General features: G+C 37.9%; 1 protein-coding gene across 8 annotated transcripts in view; it reads right to left on the reverse strand.

Annotated features, from left to right (window-relative positions):
• The window catches only part of LOC114043160 (regulation of nuclear pre-mRNA domain-containing protein 2), a 91,208-nt gene that overhangs the window by 47,691 nt on the left and 22,489 nt on the right, over window positions 1-21,028 (reverse strand). For all 8 annotated transcript variants that reach the window (XR_003569066.1, XM_027862151.1, XM_027862150.1 and 5 more), the window contains exon 2: window positions 12,324-12,453. Coding sequence is in view for 7 of the 8 variants with exons in the window: in XM_027862151.1 (XP_027717952.1) it covers window positions 12,324-12,453 (130 nt within the window). In the remaining variant the exon portion in view is untranslated. The remainder of the gene's footprint in view (window positions 1-12,323; window positions 12,454-21,028) is intronic.

Consider the following 21,028-nt stretch of genomic DNA (forward strand, 5'->3'; position numbering starts at 1 on the left):
CGCATTTGAATTCAGGTCCTCCTGACTCCAGGGCCAGTGCTCTATCCACTGCACCACCTAGCTGCCCCTAGTTTATCTAATTTTTAACAAAGCTTTTGATGAAATCTCTCAAGCTTTTTGTGTAGAAAAGCAAAGGTTAGGCCATGTAAGAATACAATTAGATGGACTCAGAAGTGGTTGAATGGCCATGTTCAAAGAGTGGTCATGTACTTCTTAATGTCAACTTGGAAGGAGATCTCTTGCGGAATGTCCCAGGGAACATGCTTGTCCCTATGTTGTTTAACCTTTTTGGCAAAGAATTAAATAAGGCGATAGATGTTATGCTGATCAACTTTGCACATGACACAAAGCGTGGAGGGTAGATAAAAGTAAGAATTCAAGAAGATCTTGACAGGATAGTACACTGTGCCAAATATACCAAGATGATATTTAACAGGAACAAAATTTTAAAAAAATTAAGTTCACAAGTATAAGCTAGGGGAGGTATTCTTAGACATCAGTTAAAAAACAAAACAAAACAAAACCTAGGCATTTTTTTTTTTTTTGCTTTTTCGTGAGGCAATTGGGGTTAAGTGACTTGCCCAGGGTCACACAGCTAGTAAATGTCAAGTGTTTTGGTCTGAGGCTGGATTTGAACTCAGGTCCTCCTGACTCCAAGGCCAGAGCTCTATTCACTGCACCACTAGCTGCCCCAAACCTAGGCATTTTAGTGGATTGTAGACTCAATACGAATTAACAATGTGATATGGCAGGTGAGAAAACTAATGCAATCTTAGGTTGCACTGAAAGCATAGTATCCACAACATTCAGAATGACTTGTTCAGGAACAGCTAAGAAATGATGGCACTCTAAAAAAGGAGTTAAGAGGATAGACAGACATTTTAGTTGAATGAAACCAAAAGTGGCTTATCTCAGGATAAAGCCTATGAAACTAGTAAGATCCAAGAGTGGAATCAAAGTGTCGTATAATGAAATCTACGTGAACTCTGCTAAAAATTATCAACACAAAGAAGTGCTAAACAAATGATGAGTCATCTTCCTAGTCTCACTGGACACTAAGTGATCTCCCAATACACAGTGATTCAGACAAACAGGCTTGCTCTTCTTTCCTTACACACAACATTCCAACTCCCACCACCACACCTTTGCACTGGCCATCCCACCTACCTGGAATGCACTCCTTCCTCATTTCTGTCTCAAACAATGCCTCTTTTCTTTAGGTGGCAGCTTAAGCAGCACAGTCTATGAAATTTTTCCTTATTCTACCAACTGCTAGTACCCTCTCCTATCCTGTATCTATCTACTTCGTATTTATACTCTTTTATTTATTATATTCTGTGTATGTGCACATGTTGCCTCTCCATTAAAATGTGTGCTCCATCGTTTTATCCATTGCATATGCACATCTAGCACCCAACACAGAGGAGGCACATAATGTTTGTTAATTGATTGGTAATGGTAATTCAGGACCAGGTCTTTGTCACCAGAAATTATAGAAGGGTTAAAGAACAGCCTCGGTGATCAAGGTAGATTATACGAGGGAACCCTGGAGACAATGCAACACTTTGCTATGGCCTTTAAACATTCAGTACCTATTAAATACCTAGCAAGACATGACTGTATGGCAAGAATTGACTGACATGACAAACCCTTCCATATCATAAGTACAGACATAAAATATTTTGGACAACTAAATCAATAAACTGTACTAGAGTTAGAGTATCATCATATACTGAAACACTGCCACAATTACATATAATGACATAATGCCAATTCATAAAAAATTAAGAATAACATTTTAAATAATTATCCCAAATGCTTGCTCTCTAAGCTGCATAGAATGAAAGCCTTCTTGCCATAGACACCTGACCAAGGAAATAAAATTCACAACAGAATGAGGTAGAAATCACCTGTTATCTTGTCTGCTACTGGAATTGTACCAAGGATGCTTTTAGTAAGCCTACAGAGAATGAGTTTACATTTACATCCTTCTGTTCAACTATAAACCAGTTTTTTCACCCACCAGGGCTGTTGGACACTGAATAAAAGGGAATACTAGCAAGACAGTGACTCGTCCCATTTCTATATGAACACCATCAAAGAAGATAAGAATGAGATGACAATAATAATAATTCCCCTAAATTTCAACCCATCTTTCATGCTATACAGGTAGGGGGTGGGATAACAGCAAAGTAGGAGAATTCTAGACAAGGTGATAAAAAGCAGATACTTCATAGGCCCTGAGACTGTTACTGTAACTGTAAGCACCAAGATATTAAGTGATTTGCTTGTTTAGGATAACAGAGCCACTACATATCAGAAGTAAAACTTGAACCCAGATCTTCATGGCTCCAAGGTCACCTCTCTTATCTACACAATGCCTCTCATTAAGTAAATAAAAATGATATTGAAGAGATATTACAATCTGAAAAGGGAAAAGCTGAAGAACTTTAGGTTCTTCAATTTCCTGGTTAGGCAGGCCCATAACCTTGGTATCATCCTTAACTCTTACCACCTTCACTCACCTCACATATCCAACCTGTTGCCAAATCTTGTGGTTTCTACATTCAGAACATCTCAGTATCCTTATCTCCACTCACAGCCACAAATCTGCTTGATCATCTCACCTGAACTACTGCAACCGCCTACTTACTGGTTTCCTTACCCCAAAACTCTCCCTACTCCCATCCAGCCTCTCCTCACCTGGTGGTTTTTCTAAAGTGTATGTTTACTCATGTCACTTTCCTGCTCAATGAGCTTCAGTGGCTCCCTATCACCTTCAGGATCAAATATCTACCCCTTTGAATGGCACTGAAAGCTCTTCATATCCTGTCATCTTCTTATCTTTCCAGTCTACTTACCCTTTTCTTCCCTTCTATATTCTATGTTCAGCAACACTGGACTACTTGCAGCTCCTTGAAAACACATTCCATCTCCGGTCCCCACATCTTTGCATGTCCCTTACCCTGGGAATGCACTGCCGTTTCACCTGCCTCGTAGTTTCCCTGACTTCCTTTAGAACTTAGCTCAAAGGTCTGTTTCCCAAGGTGATTTTAAGTATTTTAAAATACTTATAGCAGTTCTCTTTGTGGTAGCAAAGAACCGGAAATGGAGGGGATGCCTGTCATTTAGGGAATGGCTGAACAAGTTGTGGCATATGATTGTGATGGAACACTACAGTGCTGTAAGAAATGATGAAGAGGCAGATTTTGGAAAAACATGGAAAGACTCGCATGAAATAATGAAGAGTGAAATGAGCAGAACCAAGAGAATATTCACAGTAAATGCAATACTGTTCTAAGGACAACTTTGAATGACTAAGTCATATAAACACTTAAATCAACTACAAAGGACCTATGAAACAAGAAGCTATCCACATTCAGAGTAAGAACTGATAAAACAGATGTATAGTATGGTTTTACACACACACACACACACACACACACACACACACACACACACACACACCTACTTCAAGAGTAATCAAAAACTCCACTACAGAGACTTGAGAAATAAAGAAAAAAGAAGTGAGAGACACTGAAGGAAGATGTGAAAAATTTCTGGCGTATATGGTCACAAGAAGGCCAATATAATGAAAGTTAACGAAGTTAAATAAAGTGAGAAACAGAAAGCTTGTGAATTGATGAAGTGAGAGAAACTAGTCTGCCTTCTCATTGGGTGGGGGAGGGCAAGGAAGGGAAAGGGATTTTGGAATTGAAAATTTAAAAACAAAAGAATGCCAAAAATAAATAAATAAATACTAAACATTTGTTTAGTTTTATTTTGTTTTTTGGCTAGGCAATGGGGTTAAGTGACTTGCCCAGGGTCACACAGCTAGTAAGTGTTATGTGTCTGAGGCCTCATTTGAACTCAGGTCCTCTTGAAGCCAGGGCTGGTGCTCTATCCACTGCGCCACCTAGCTGCCCCCAAATAATAAGCTAAAGAAATAATCAACATTTTAAGGAGCCAAAAAAAGAGGAAGTAGCAGGGTTACATAATATCACTAATTATCAGCTCAAACACTTCACGGTGGCGCATGAATTACAAGTAGGGTACTTTACTAGCTTCCTTTTGGAGGTAATCCTGATCCTACCTTTCTTCATAGAAGGCAAAACATATCTATAAAAGATGAAAACACCAGAGATCCCTACAAATACAGGCCAATTATGATAAATTATTAATGTCATTCACAGGTTTTCACACTAAAAAAAAAAATCACTGACAAGAAAATACATTGCTTGAGGAGCAAAAAGAGGGTACTCAGAAAGTCCCAGAGGGCAACTTATTATCAACTTAGTAATTATTAAATAAGCAGCCCAAAAGCACCATAATATTTATGCTGCCTGTTTATCATAAAGCTGTACCTCAGTTCTGCACTCATGCTTCTTCATTTACTGCAAATAAATAAAACAGACATGTACAGTGAGAATGCTTCAGTACATAATCTACCTGCAACACTGTTCTCTATTAAAAACCCACCACCAACATAAGAATTCAAGTACCAAGAAGCCACAGTTGGGATCAAAGCCACCACTATAAAGGAGCATAGACCTTGGAATACAATAATCCAAAAGGCAGAGAATAGGTATGGGCTTACAGCCAAAAATAACTTATCTAGCAAAACTTAGTATAATGCCCCAGTGGAAAAAAATGGACCCTTAATTAAATACAGGACTTCTAAGCATTCCTGATGAAAAGACCAGACCCATGCAGAAACTATTAAGTTCAAACATAGGAGTGAAGAGAAACATAAAAAGGTAAACATAAATGAACAATGATAAAGGAATAAACAAAGACAAATTGCTCATATTCACATATGGGGAGATGATACATGTCCCCTCTGAACCCCATCCTCATCAGGGGTCATAAAGGGAGTGCAATTAAATAAGCCCTAGTAGGTCAGTTATGTCTTGATGAACTGAAGAATAGAAAGGGAGAGGAAAGCGACTATACTACAGTGTAGTGAAAAAGGGGCAGGGGGCAGGGGTAGACAAAGAGAAAATGGAAAGTTAGGGAAAATTATGGTAGATTAAGGGAGGGATTAAAACAAACTCTAAGAAGACACAAAAAAACCTAACATTCTTTGAAGTGGAAAGAATGGGAATCTGAAGAGGTATCTATAAACTAGGCAATGGATGAACTTGTTATGGTATACAAACGTGATGGAATACTAATGTGCTGATTTCTTATCAGTATAATGACCAACCATGATTCCAGAAGACTAACGATGAAACATGCTACCCACACCTCCTCATACAGCAGTGAAGGATTCAGAATGAAGGAGATGATTTTTTTCTATATATGGCCAATGTGGAAATTTATTCTGCTTGCCTATATGTGTTTGTAACGGGTTTTGTTTTTCTTGTGTTCTCAAATGGCAAGGAGGGGTGGGGTGAATTGGATAATTAAAACAAAAATATTTTTTGGAAAATTAAAAAACACCCCAAATATTACTGTCATTTCCCAATAACCTCCCCTTCCCAAACTTCCCCTGCTTAAAAAAAAAAATGAAGTTAAGCAAAACAAACCAACAAACTTATTACATCCGATAGTATATCTCTCAGATGGCACCTGTAGTCCTCCACCTCTCTATAAAGAAGGTTGTTTGATCACTGTTCCTCTAAAGCCAAGACTGGGGCACACAGTGCTTCTGGGAAACTGACTTATTATGTTGTGGGTGGTGGTATATGCTTGTAAAGATATAGGTGTCACCTGCACCAAGGTAATAATTAAAGTCATGAGAATGAAATAGTCTCTAAACAATGATATAATACTTTCTGCATCTCAATGCAAATACACTTTGACAGTACAAAATCACTTTTGCATTCAAGATAAAGATAGAAAAATAAAGTTTCCTTATATGCAATGAAATAGGTACAATGCATACACTTCTCCTAATTCTTTAGTTCACCTTCATGTTAAATCCAGTTTGCTTGCTTTTAATAACTATTAGGGAACACTGCCAAGATAAGGTCAGGTTCAGTGACTGGCATGAAGGATGTTTATTTCAAGTTTTGTCAAGGAATTATGACTTACATTTTAATATCAGTCATTACTGATTAAAACACTAAATTAAAACACTCTTCCGTGTTTTACTGAGACACTCTCAGAAACAGAGGCCTTGGTTGTTCTGATAGTATGCTTCTCTACTAGAGTTCATGTGTGTCAACACACGGTTCAGAGTTTCTGAAATTCAACATTAATTAAATTTGAAAACTACAATCTCTATTCATTGTTTCTAATTCTGTCTTTTGTCTATATTTTCCTTTTTTTGAAGTTATTTTCAATTAATTATTTATTTTTCAATTAATTTATTTTTAGTTTTCAACAATCACTTCCATAGGCTTTTTTTTTAAGGCAATTGGGATTAAGTGACTTGCCCAGGTTCACACAGCTAGTAAGTGTCAAGTGTTTGGTCTGAGGCTGGATTTGAATTCAGGTCCTCCTGACTTCAGGGCCGGTGCTCTATCCACTGCACCACCTAGCTGCCTCCTTCCATAGGCTTTTGAGTTTTAAATTTTCTCCTCCTCCATTCCCACCTCCTCCCCCAAGACAGCATGCAATCTGATAATGGCTCTACATATACATTCCTATTAAACATATTTTCACATTAGTCATGTTGTAAAGAAGAATTAGAACCAACAGGAAGAAACACAAAAAAGAAGAAATAAAACAAAACATTAGAGAGGAAAAAAAAGAAAGAGCAAATAGTATGCTTCGATCTACATTCGAACTCCATAGTTCTTTCTCTGGACATGGATACCATTTTCCACCATGAATCTTTTGGAGATGTTTTACATCCTTGCATTGCTGAGAAGAGCTAAGTCTATCCAAGTTAGTCATCACACAACGTGGCTGTTACTGTGTACAACATTCTCCTGGCTCTGCTCACTTCACTCAGCATCAGTCCACACATGTCTTTTCCATGTCTTTTTATCTGAAGTGTGCCTGCTCATCATTTCTTATAGCACAATAGTATTCCATTACCTTCCTATACCACAACTTGTTCAGCCATTCCCCAATTGATGGACATCCTCTCAATTTCCAATTCTTCGCCACCACAGAAAGAGCTGCTGTAAATATTTTTGTACATGTGGGTCCTTTTCCCTTTTTTATCATCTCTTTGGAATACAGCCCTAGAAGTGCTATCGCTGGGTCAAAGGGTATGCACATTTTTATAGCCCTTTGGCCAAAGTTCCAAATTGCTCTCTAAAATGGTTGGATCATTTCACAACTCCACCAACAATGTATTAATACTCCAATTTTCCCACATCTTCTCTAACATTTATCATTGTCCTGTTTTGTCATGTTGGCCAATCTGATAGGTGTGATGTGGTACCACAGAATTGTTTTGAGTTGCATTTCTCTAATCAATAGTGATTTAGAGCATTTTTTTATGACTATAGCTTTAATTTCTTCATCTGATAACTGCCTGTTCCTATCCTTTGACCCTTTATTAATTGAGGAATGACTGGCATTCTTATAAATTTGACTTAGTTCTCTATATATTTTAGAAATGAGACCCTTATCAGACACACTGGTTGTAAAAATTCTTTCCCAGTTTTTTGCTTCCCTCCTAATCTTGGCTGCATTGGTTTTGTGCAAAAACTTTCCAATTTAACATAATCAAAATTATCCATTTTGCATTTCATAATGTTCTCTATCTCCTGTTTGCTCATAAATTCTTCTGTTCTCCATAAATCAGACAGGTAAACTATTCCTTGCTCTCCCAGTTTGCTTATAGTATCAGCCTTTATATCTAAATTGTGAACCCATTTTGACTTTATTTTGGTATATGGTGTGAGATTTTGGTCTATGCCGAGTTTCTGCCATACTCTTTTCCAGTTTTCCCAGCAGTTTTTGTCAAATAGTGGGTTCTTATCCCAGAAATTGGGATCTTTGGGTTTTTTAAATAGCAGATTACTGTGGTCATTGACTATTGTGTCTTGCATACTTAACCTACTCCACTGATCCACCACTCTATTTCTTAGCCAGTACCAAGTAGATTATTTTTTTTTGGCCAGGCAATGGAGTTAAGTGACTTGCCCAGGGTCACACAGCTAGTGTCTGAAGCTGGATTTGAACTCAGGGCCTTCTGAATCCAGGGCCAGTGCTCTCTCCACTGCGCCACATAGTTGCCCCAGTACCAAGTAGTTTTGATGACTGCTGCTTTATAATACAATTTAAGATCTGGAACGGCTAGGCCACCTTCCCAAGCATTTCTTTTCATTTCTTTCCTGGATATTCCGAACCTTTTGTTTTTCCAAATGAATCTTGTTATTATTTTTTCTAGCTTTATAAAATAATTTTTTGATAGTTTGATTAGTATAGCACCAAATAAGTAAATTAGCTTAGGTAGAATTGTCATTTTTATTATATTAGCTCGGCGTACCCATGAGCAACTGATGTTTTTCCAATTCTTTAGATCTGACTTTATTTGTGTGAAAAGTGTTCTGTAATTATGTTTATCTATATTTTCTTATAATGGAACAATGTTGTCAAGTTTTTAAAATTTTGTTTTGAAACATTATACAGAACCCCACTGTCTTCCCAACTGAATCTTTCACATTACATAATTCATGGACATAATTAATTAAGATACATTAGTATTCCATCACGTTTATACACCATAACCAGTTCATCCATTGCCCTACTTACGGATATCCCTTTAGATTCCCATTCTTTCCACCTCAAAGAGTATAAGGTTTTTTGGTGCCTTCTTACAGTTCAGTTTGTTAAGAGAAAGGATGAATGTATATCTAATACTGAATTTTGCTGTCCTTTAAAATTATCTTCATTTATATAATTGCTGGAATTGTCTATGTCTATGCAATTGTTGGAATTGTCTGTTTACCTTCTACCTTTCACATCTACTACCAACAAGTGTGTTTGTACACACACACACACACACACACACACACACACACACACTCTCTCTCTCTCTCTCTCTCTCTAATGAGAATTTACAAAGAAAAACTCTGTTCCTGAGTACAACTTTCTAACTTCACAAACTGGTCCCAACTTATTTATTCAATCATATCCCCAACTTAGGGGCACCTGGGGAAGTGGGCCTGTCCTAACCCTTAGTATTCTTTCCACCTGTTAGCAGGTAAAATGAAGTAAAATAAACATCAAGAGCAATGAAAAGGAAGATCAATCACAAAGGGCTAAATGAGGAGAATGACAAACAAGGGCTGTACCTGGGCAATAATGGAGGTGAATGTTTCAATGGCCTGGTTTTTATATCATGAAACACAGGTTATCATCGAAATTGTCCCAAAACACAGCCAATCTGCCCCACAACTGCCCTTCCCAATTAACTTTCCGTCTCTTTTCCAAAGCACCATCTTCACTGATCACTTGAATCCTTGAAAAGCTCATATGATTCAAGGGAAAAAATTCTGGGTTTGGCGATTAGAAGATGTGGGTCAAATCTAACCTATAGGTCATAAAAGCTGGGCAAGTCAGTTAATCACCCTCACCCCCCTTCCCAGCCCAGTTTTCTTAAGTATAAAACAGGGATGATAATATGTGTAGTATCAATCTCACAAAGTTGTTCAGAAGAAAGGGCTTTCTGTAAACTGTAAGATGCTACAAGAATGGAAGCTACTATTCCTGTTGCTACCTTCTCCTTGGCACTAATTTCAAGACTCTCAAGTCTTCCCTCTTTGGAACTATGTAATTTTAGAGCAGGAAAGGCTCTTGGGGTTCAGCTAGTCTGAAAATTCTAGTTTGCAAAGTATCTGTGACATCCTCATGAAATGACTTCTACTCTTGGGCTGAACTCCGCAAGAGGAAATCACAGAACTGTGTGATAATTGAGTCCACTACCAATGTCTATTATTTATTTAATCTCAAATGTTATACCACAGAAGTAAACAATCTTTTTATCATTCCTTCCATACCTCTTCTACCATGTGGTCCCCAACTCTTTTCTTTTCTTTTTTGGTGAGGCAATCGGGGTTAAGTGACTTGCCCAGGGTCACACAGCTAGTAAGTGTCATGTATCTGAGGCCAGATTTGAACTCAGGTCCTCCTGACTCCAAGGCCGGAGCTCTATCCACTGCACTGCCTAGCTGTCCCCCCCCCCCTTTTCTCTCTTAAGCTTCAACCACCACTCTTTCTCCTCCTTTCCCCCTCAGCAGACAGTCTGACTTTGTACTTCACTGATTAATCAACATCAATGACACCAACTCCTTTCTCTACTCCATTCCACACTATATCCCCTCTGCTATCATCTCCTGTTCTTTCCTCCTTTGCTGCAATGAAGAAGGAAGAAGTGGCCCTTTTCTCCACACCCACACAAATCCCTCTTTATGTGTGTTCTTGAACCCTGGTACTCTCTACCCCTTCATCTCCACCTCCTGGCTTTCTTCAAGTCTCAGATAAAGTCCGACCTTCTGCAAGAAGCCTTTCCCGGTTCTCCTTAGTGCTTTCCTTATTTTGTGTATATATTGTTGGTATACATACTTTGCATGTTGTCTCCCCATTAGATGATGAACTTCTTTTTTGCCATTTTTTGTATCCCCAGCCCTTAGCACAGTGCCTGAATCAATAACAGGTATTTAATGAATGCCACTTGACTATCTGTCTCCTTTGGAAGACTCTTCTTGTGTTCAGACTTAATAGCTTTCTATCCTTAAGCTAATCACTTAACTTCTGATTGCCTCAGTTTCCTCAACTATAATATATAATAGCACCTACCTCCCCGGAGTGTTGTGAGGATCAAATGAGGTAATATTTATAAAGTGTTCAGTAGGATGCTTGGTACATAGTAGGTGCTATGTAAATACTTGCTCTTTTTATTAAACTTGATCACGTCCCTTTTATCTTTGCCATAGAAAACTTTAGGTGAAAAGAACCTACATCTATGGCCATCTGGTCTAACCCACACCTAAAAAAGAATTCCCTCCACAACCTCTCTGACAAGAAGTCACTAAGCTCCTGCTTAAAGTCCTTCAATGAATAGGATAGCACTCACTAATATCCTGAAGGAGCCCAAGCCCTTTTTTATAACCCTCTGTTCTAATTATGAGAAAGGCCCTTCTCATATTAAACCTAAACTTGCCCATTTGCACTAACTGTTTTCTGAGATGAGGAAGAACAAACCCATTCCAGGTGACAACCCTTTAAATACCTAGAGACAGCCTCATTTGTCCCTTCCTCCCAAGTCATCTCTTCTCCAAGCTAAACGTCTTTCAATCTTTCCTTAATCGTGGGCTAATTATCTCTTTCCTATAAAATGCTCAGGTTGCCCCATCCTTTAAAAAAAAAAATCTTCACTGGATTCTGTTATTTCCTTAAACTACCTCCTCTATCTTCTTCTTTTCAGTCAAAAGCCTAGAAGAGATTCTTCACAAAACTTTGCCTCCAATGTCACTCACCTCCCACTCATTTCTCTGTGAGTTGCATGCTTGTGTCCTACCTCACAATTCAGCTTTTGGCACTGATGCCCATTCCCCCTACTCCCCAAAATTCTCTTCCCCCTTTGCTTCTGTGGCACTATTCTCTCCTGGTTCTCTGGCTACCTGTTTGATCATACCATTGTGCCCCTGAACATGCGCTTCACCCAAGGTTCTGTGTTGGGATCTGTTCTCTTCTCTTTTTCTACTTTGATCTCATCTGCATCCATGGTTTCAAGTATCATTCCTATGCAGATTACTCTAAATCTATACAATAACTAGTTCTAATCTTTCCTAAATCCCGGTCCCATATTAATAACTGACTGTTGGACATTTCCACCTGGATTTTCTACTGAATTACAAACTCAAAATATCTAAAACAGAATTCAGCATATTCCTCTCTAAACATAAATCTTCAAAAAATTCCCTATTTCTATTAAGTCATCACTATCCTTCTACTCTGACAGGTTTGCAACCTCATTGTCATCCTTGAGTCTTTCCTACGGATGAGTCATCTGGAATGCCAGTTGACAAGTCCTGTCTTTTAACTGATCTTCTTGCTTCTATCTAGTTGTTTTTCTGTCTAGTCTTAATCTCTCCACAAGGACAAGAAATACTTTATCAAAGGTTCTGCTAAATTCTAGGTCCACTATATCCCCAGAATTTTCCTCATCTACCACTTTGATAATCATATCAAAAAAGGATCCATTAAAGAAAAGTATTATTCTATGCACATGAAAATTATAAAGAAAATTATAAATGAGTAGACAAGCAACAAATACGTGGCACAACTTAAATAAATCATAACGGCAAATTATAAAATATAAGGGGAAAAATATCATTCAAGCAGATTCTCCTATTTTCTTGTCAGGTGCAAAAGGAAATTAGATTATAATTTTAAAAACTCAAAAGAATACTTACTTCACCAAAGAGGCAGCTTCAGGAAGCACTTCAGCAAATGATTCGCGGAATATGATTGCATTTTTCCGTTTGCAGTTCTGTATAACATCATTGGCCAGGTAAAAGAGATTCAGTCGGTGTGGAAAGGCAGCTAGAGATGAACGAAGATTTTTTTAAAAATTAGTACCTGTATGTGATATTACTGCACACAGTGTTTTCAAATGCATTCTAAGTGTGTCTATCTTCCATTTCATCAGGTTGATCTGATGGCAGTAAGACCAAATGGAGAGGTACTTTGATAACCTAATACCTGAATGAGCTGTTTTCTGGAGAAATACATGAAATTCTGAATGGTTATTATGGTATTTGACCATTTATCTTTTCAAGTAAATTAAAGCTATAATTTACAAAAGCAATGTAATCTACTTTCTGAAAAGTCAACAACTAATGCCTGAATATTTTAAGGTAACTTTAAGCTGTGACTAGTGAATACAGCAACTGAAATATCTGAAAGCTGACATATTATTTAGCTGGTAAAATTACTGAGAAAGTCCAAAGAATAAGTTCCTTCTCCCCAAGAACTTTTTGCCAGTGATATTCATCATGGAACCTGAGATTTTCCTGAAAAGAATAATCATAATGTCCAAACCAATACTAAAGCTTTAATGATCTAATAGTAAAGCTTTAATATAGAAAAGTAAAGAGCTGAACAAAACATATGTAATTCATAGGAATGCTTTGGTCAGTAGCTTATCTTGTCAGCTGCCATGGACCTAGTAATCTGGATCTAGGTCTTGATATGATGGAGGAGAAGAGGAAATCCAAAAAAGTATAGAACTTAGCTGCTAGTCATAGGACTCTGGGCAAGTCACTTAACCTCAGTAATAATTTCCATTGGAGTTTCCTTCACTGATGAAATTACAGATATAAACCCCACTCTTCCAACCCCTCTCCAACGACAAGCGCCACCAACAACCACCACCACCACCAACCTTGCTGGTGTCCTAAGAAAACTTAAAATCTAGCAGGAAAATGAGATGTATACATATTAAAAAAGATCAACCAAAAATACAAGGCAGGTTATTACCAAAGGAATAGTAGAATAGGGGTATATATGTTAATGGATAAATTAATACAATGAGACTAAGGAAATGCAGGTTTTAGTCTGTGTCTGGCCCCTTACTAGCTGTTGGGCAGCAAATTAACCTTTAATTTATTCACCTGTAAAATGAAAAGACTTAGAACAAAATACCTAAGATCCCTCCCAATTCTAGTTTGCAAGTATTAATGATCTAAATATTACAGGAACTAATAACTATTCCTGGAGTGGTCTGGAAGGCTTCAAAGAAGAATTGGGATTTAACATGAAAGGTAAATAGTAATTAAAAAATGCAAAGAAATGAGAACCATATTCTAATAAAATGAACTGGAGAGTAAAGATCATAATTTAGAAATGTGAAAACTAAAATGGAGAGGTTCTTTCTGAAGTAAAACAAAGAAGGGAAGGATGGAAAATTAATGACCTATTCTATTCAATGCAAAGCTTTTGCATAGGGAGATGGAAGGAATCGAAGCTTAGAAAATCATGTACTACTGCGGAAGATTTTTCAATATGGTGTGTTGTTTTAAGAGAAATGCCACAGAATCGTGTTTTTAATTATGTTATATTCAGAATTTGTATTAATGACTTGGATGATCACATTTTGTTGAATTATGATGACACAAAGCTGATATATGATATATATTTTTAGTTACTCAATAAACATGAAGCACTTACTGTGCAAGACACTGTACTAGATTTTTGGGACAAAAGGCAAAAAATAGAAGTCTATATAAATGAATTATTACTTCATAAACTCCAAGTAAATATATGTTGCTCCTTCTTGGCCATTTCCACACTTGAACTCCAACTATCATCGCCACCCACCCACCCCACCCCAGCCCAACTCTGGAAACCAGGCCTGATAGGTGAGCTACTGCTTTACCTTGCCTGTCACCAGAATTACAGATTGCCTCCCTTCACCCTGTCAAGCTCACCTTTTGTGTGTAGCAGCTACCCCTTTCAAGAATATAAGCTCTTTGAGGACAGGAATTATCTTGCTTGCTGTTACTTATATGCTTAGCACATAGTAAACACGCATTCCTCTTCCTTTGTTCATTTCTGTCTATCTATCTGTCATACTTGTCAAGGTTTTCATTTATCTTTGGTCTTTATTTGTGGTCATTCTGTGAATCTCAAACAATGACCTGAATAAGTAGTGTTCTCAAGAGTGAGAAGATCATTCACTGAAAAATGTCAAAATACTTGTATGCCTCCACTCCCTAAAAGTCTCTCCGTTTCATGACTAAGGGATACTACAATCTTCCCAGTCACCTAACTTCAAAACAGTCATCTTCTGACTACAAATTTTAGCTCCTTGTGTCAAATATCTATCATTTATTTTTTCTTTATCTCTCTCATCTCTTTTTCTTCCTTTCTACTCCTGACCTTACTACCCTTATGATCTTATGGTCTATCTACCTTCCACCTATCCTCCCACCTTTTTCTGCCCCTTCCAAGTCAACCAACACAGTCCTGCTAGACTAAACTTTTTACAAAACTATTTTGATTACTTAATTCCCTTACTAAAAACTATTTGTAGATTTTTCCACTGCAAATAAAAAAATCCAGACTTCTTAGTTTGACATACAAATACCTTCACTAAAAAAAAAAAATTTTTTTTTGGCAAGGCAATCAGGGTTAAGTGACTTGCCCAGGGTCACACAGCTAGTAAATGTCAAGTGTCTGAGGTCAAATTTGAACTCAGGTCCTCCTGACTCCAAGGTTGGAGCTCTATCCACTGCCCCACCTAGCTGCCCTGATCCCTTCACTATTTAGTCCTACCAACATAATGTGTTTCCTCTCAACTTAGCTGTTTTTTTCGCCCAATAAAGATGGGATAGGACCTGTGATTTCATTTGTATAGGAAACTCTTGATAAGGAAATGACTGATGTACCTCTATAAATGTTTTGTAACTTGTAGTCTCAAGAGAGTTGCTCGGGGCATGGAAGGTTAAATGATATCTCCAGGGAGATTCAGCCAGGATGAACCAAAGGTGGGACTTAAACCTAGGTCCTGCTGAGTCAGGCCAGCTTTTTCTATACAAAGACACATGGCCTCTGGCTTTTCCTAATGCCATCTATCCGTAGTGTAAAAATCTCATTCTCGTCCAACTAGTTGTAAATAATATCCATCTCATCACTTCATCTCATTTTGCCCTGGTCTCAGGTCTGGCAACTTTGTCATCTCTATGCTATATCTCCCCAAACGCTTTTACAAGGAAAGCAAACTGTAGAACAATTAACTTTTCACTTCAGCCCTAAGTCTGGGAAGGTCTTTAAATGTAAGTGCAGCTCATCTGTCAACATTATTTCTTTCCCCTTCTCCCTCCTGCAGCCCCAGATTAAGAAAAACATTTACAAAATTATTAACTCAGATAACTACCAATAAACATAATCATGAAAAGAAAATCACATATGAAACTATGTCAAGCTTATTTATTTTTTTTTACAAGTATATAGAATATTTAGAACTGTAACTCCAATACTTCTCTGTTAATATCTTTTGGAACTTCTTCTGTCTCTTCTGTATATGCTATAAATGTTTCATTAGTTCACCCCCCCCCTTTCTTTTGGCATTGCTATTACTACCCCTTCCCCAAACAAAGCAAAACAAAATTAAATGCTTTCCCTTCTAAAAATAAATAATAAAAAAGAGATCTACAGCTTGGCTATGTAAGAAAAAGTATGCCTCATTCTCCATTGCCAGTCTCTCACTGGAGTCATGGTTATCTAACAAACCGATGAGTTCTTAAGCCTTTGATATTATCTTATTTCATGATTAAGTAGTATCGAAATGTTGATTTAGGGGGAGTGTGGTACAGTGGATAGAGTGCTACATTTGCAGTCCTAAGGAAATGAATTAAAATCCTGTCAGATTTTTACTACCAATGTGACCCTGGGTAAGTCACTATCACCTCAGCCTCACCTGAAAAATGGGGATTATAATATCACCTAACTCATAAGATTATTTGTGAGGATCCAAGTAGACAATATATGCATAAATTAAACAGATCTGTAAATGTTAGCTGCCATTTAACTTGGATGATCCACTCAAATTCTGAATAGAATTTTCCTACTTCTTTATGCTCTACCAACAAATGTTGGCCCATAATTTGTAATTATTTTCATTGTGGTTGCTTTTTAATCTAACCAAATATTTATCTATAAGCATTGTAATAGGAAATAGCCAAATGTCACATGAATTGATGCTTTTTGTTTTTTTGGAATGTAAGATAAAACTGCCGATTCTTTTGTTTGCCTCTCCAAGGACAGCCTATAAGCTATCTTTCCAATTAGCTGAAACATCCTTCTATCTTCTTACTTTATAATTAGAAAATCAAGATCGACATGATTCAATTATTGCCATAGTATATTTACTCAGTTATCTGACACGCAAATTTTACATTTAGAGTACAAATTACAAAGCTAATGTTTAAAGAAGGTCCTTTTAGGACTGCATGAATTCTAGCACCTTCTGGCCCCTTTTCTGCCATTATCATTGCAGATCCAAGAACAGGGGCCATTTTGTATTTTTTTTTTCTTTGCTTTATGAGTTGCCATGGTCAAATAATTCACTACCAAGTGTCTGGTAAAGAGTGTCTACCTACTTAGCTAGGCTGAAGCTTGGGAAGCAGACAAAATCTTCTTACAGAGATGGATGGTGGAAGATTATGAACAATATTGACTCAAAACAATGAGAAGTAGAAAGAAAAAAGTTTAAAGTTAGTGTGACAAGAAACTCAACTAAGTAGAATCATTCAGAGGGCATAAAAGATGAAATTGGAAGGAAGACAATAAAAGAATGATGGAAAATATTGGAAAATATTTTTATAACAAAGTCTTCTCATCATTAAGACCATCGGAGTCACCACATTTGGATTCTATCAACACAGCCCCAGCAGTGCTTACAAAAATAAATGGAAACAGTATTGAAGAAAACAAAGACAGGGAAAAACGGGTTTATCAGTCTAAGGTTACACAGAGGAAGTCTATGCTGGAGGTGACATAATTTTGAAGGTGTTGAGGGATTAAATCTCAAGTCATCTGAGGGAGAAGAAGATAGCACAGGCACAGAAAAACATCTTGGATTTAGCTATTATAAAAAATAAAGGTTCCTGAGATCATCTTCTCATATCAGTAACTACAGACCCATGCCTACCTTTTCAACCATATAAATTTTTAACAAAAATAATTATATACAATGAATGCATTCAGGATGAGGATATTAGGAGGGAACAGAAGATTTTCCTAACTGATACTGTTAAGGAGCCCACATCTTTGCCACAACACTGATGGGGTCATGGGACCTGAACCCCTAAAAAAAGGGAAAGACCCTGAGTCCTTTAACTTTCTTACATATTTCAGCCTTGGCACTTTCCTGAGGCATCTGGCCCATCCCAGTATAATCCTTTCAACTGTCCTTTCATTATGGCCCTCTGACCCAGCCCAGGCTTTCACTGTCTATACCAGACCCACCCCAGGCTACTTGCTACTCCTTGATCCCATTCAGATTTTCTCAGTCTTTTTCTGTATTGCACGGATCTGTTAAGAATCTCGCCAGCCTAACTGGTATTATAATAAAACCTCACTACTCTGACTAAAAGAAGGCTTCATTGGTTGAATTCTTTCCAGCAGACCCGCCCTGTACCCTTCCAAGTAACCCCAAATAGCAATAACACAACTGACCCAAAGTCACAGAGAATACCCTGTGATTACTGACAACAAGAATGATTTGATTTGGTAGAGCAAAACGACTCATTAAGGGCTCTCTTCCAATAAAATGTCTCCCAGGTATACATAAAAATTACATAAGATTTCTTGAAAGATATAATAATAGAGATAACTTTGCTCACAGTGCTTGATCAAAGCTCTATGATCATAAATATCAAATGAAGCATAGAATAGGGAGATACATGTTCATCAAAGGTATTGAACACTAATGTGGGAGAGATATGGCAAAGTAAGGGTTGAGAAGGCATTCTCAGTAGATGGTGAGTTCTTTCTAATGCTCTTAACTGTGCTTTTTTTGCATCAAGTCCAAGAGTAGTCTAACTATTCAAATGAACAGACAACCCATAACTATCTCTCTATAGGTAGCAAATTTGTTCTCATCTTAAATCTTTTCCTCTTCCACTCATTTCAGTCCTGGCTTTCCTTGGCTACCCTTTTCAACACTAGCTGAAGTTTCACTCATTCTCCTAACTCACTAGTCAAGCTGAGGGAGTTGAAATACTCTTTGCTTCCTATTACCACTTCCAAGCTCACCCTCTACTACCACCACTTGATAACTTCTCCTACTTTAAGGTTCACTCCATCCCTATTTGCCACCCAATCAAAATAATGGTATTTGCTGTTGCAATAACTTTCCAGTGGCTCCTTCAGCATCTGGCATAAAATCTTCTGGCATATATCCCATCCTACTTTCCCAGTCTTTTTACACCTTACCTCCATATATTCTGGCCTCCTGGTTGTTCTTCACAAATGCTGTTTCCCAATGCTTAGAATTCTCTCCCTCCAAATTCCTTGAGCTTCCTTCAAGTTTCATCTAAAATTCCAACTTTAAATTTTTCCTGATCCCCCTTAATACTAGGGCCTTCTCTCTGTGGATTATCTCCAATATAACCTGCATATGGTTGTTTGTATATTGCTTTTCCAATCAGACTGTGAACTCCTTGCCAGAAGGCACTGTCTTTTGCCTTCAGTTTGTGTCCTGGGTGCTTAGCATAGTGCCTGGCTCAGAGTATGTGCTTAACAAATATTTACTGATTGGTGGCTGCCAGTAGGTTGCAGCACATTACAAACACAGAATTACCAAGAAGTGGACTAAAATATGTCATCAAAGAAATTTATGAGCAAAAAGACAGGCTTCTCAGGCAGTCAGCGGGAGGAATGAATGGACTGCTTTCATGCTTCACTGGAATCCTTAAAACATCAAAGGAAAGTAAAGAATTCTTCTCCCTGAGGCAGAATTGGATGGGTTGTGATCTTCATCACTGAAAGGCATACCCACCTCGATGAGATTACAGATCCATCTGAATATGTCAAAGACATCAATATTTTTCAACCCACTCAGGCTAACGACCTCGGAGTCATTTTCCATTTTTCTCTCTTGGAGTCACCAGTTTTCTTCAAAGTTGGGCTAAAGTACTAATCTTGAACCCAAAGTCTTTTCTGATTCTCCCCTACTATTAGTATCCCTCTCCCTAATTACTTTGTATTTCCCTTGTATATACACATATGTGAGACACAGCATACTGGAGTGAAGAGAAAACTGATCTCAAAGCCAGGAAAAGTGACATGAGTTCTAGCCCCACCTCTGACACACACTGCCTGTGTAAACCCTCAAGAAGTCAGTTAACCTTTAGTGCTCTAGGAAACTCCTTAAGGCGAAAAGTTGCAGAGAAGGTGGTGACTTGCATTGGTACATGAAGTCTCCTTACAATTAAATCATGGGTCCTTATGCCTTATGCCCAAGTGTACATATTGTTTCCCCTATAGATAACAAGTTCTATGAGGACAGGGAGGATTTCTTTTTTTGTATTTGTATCACTAAACACATAGATAGTTGGCAGACTAAAGTCTGGACCAAATCTTACCCTACCACTGAAGACAGTTTCTGTCTTCAAAGTGATTACATACTAATGAGAAAGAAAACATGTAAATAAATAGGTACATACAAGAGTAGATGGGAGGTAATCTTAGAGGGAAAAGCAGCTAGGGGAACTGGAAAGGCCTTCTGCAGAGAGGAAAATTTGAGCTGAGTCTTGAAGGAACCCAGGGATTCTAAGAAGGGAAGAGAATAGGGAGAATGACTCAGACTGGGAACAGTCAGTGTAAAGGTATGGAGATAGAAGAAAAAGTAGTAAAGTATAAAAAGACTGGAAAGATAGGAAGGGGTCAGGTGAAGAAGACCTTGAAATCTGAGGACTTCAGAATTGATGGGGGGGGGGGAGGTGATAAGGAGCCATTGGAGTTTACTGAGTAGGGAGATGATATGGTAAGACCTTAAAATCACTTTAGCAGCTGTGCAGAGCAGTGATGTCAAGCTCAAATAGAAATATATTCTTGCAACTTAGAAAAACCACACATTAACACTATCGTTTTGTTAAACATTTCCCCATTGAATTTCTGGAAAGCCACACGTCTGACATGTCTGGTGCAGAGGATGGACTAAAGTAGGGAGAGATTTGAGTCCCTGAAAGTGATTAGAAGACTACCTCATCAGTCTAGGAGAGAAGTGATAAAAGCTCAAAGTATGGAAGTGGTTGTGTAAGTGTCAAGAAAGGCACTGAGAAAGGTTGTGAAGGTATAGATGTGTGTTTGTGAGGTGAGCAGAAGTGAGAAGTGTAGAAGGGCACTGAGGGTGTGAGCCAGGCAAATAAGAGGAAGGTAGTGCTCTCCACAGTGACAAGGAAGGAGAGTTTTGGAAATGTTGAATTTCCTATAGATTATCAGTTAGAAATGTCTAATTGACAGTTGGAGATATGAGAGTGGAGCTCAGAAGAGATACTAGAGTTGGATATACAGATCTGTGATTCATGTGCATAGTGATAACTGAATCCATTTTTGGCAATAGAGTAAAAAGTAGAAGGCCCAAGAAAGAGCCTTAAAGGACACCCTGTGG

This window comes from Vombatus ursinus, unplaced genomic scaffold (assembly GCF_900497805.2).
Source record: "Vombatus ursinus unplaced genomic scaffold, bare-nosed wombat genome assembly UNPS02014768.1, whole genome shotgun sequence".
NCBI lineage: Eukaryota > Metazoa > Chordata > Mammalia > Diprotodontia > Vombatidae > Vombatus > Vombatus ursinus.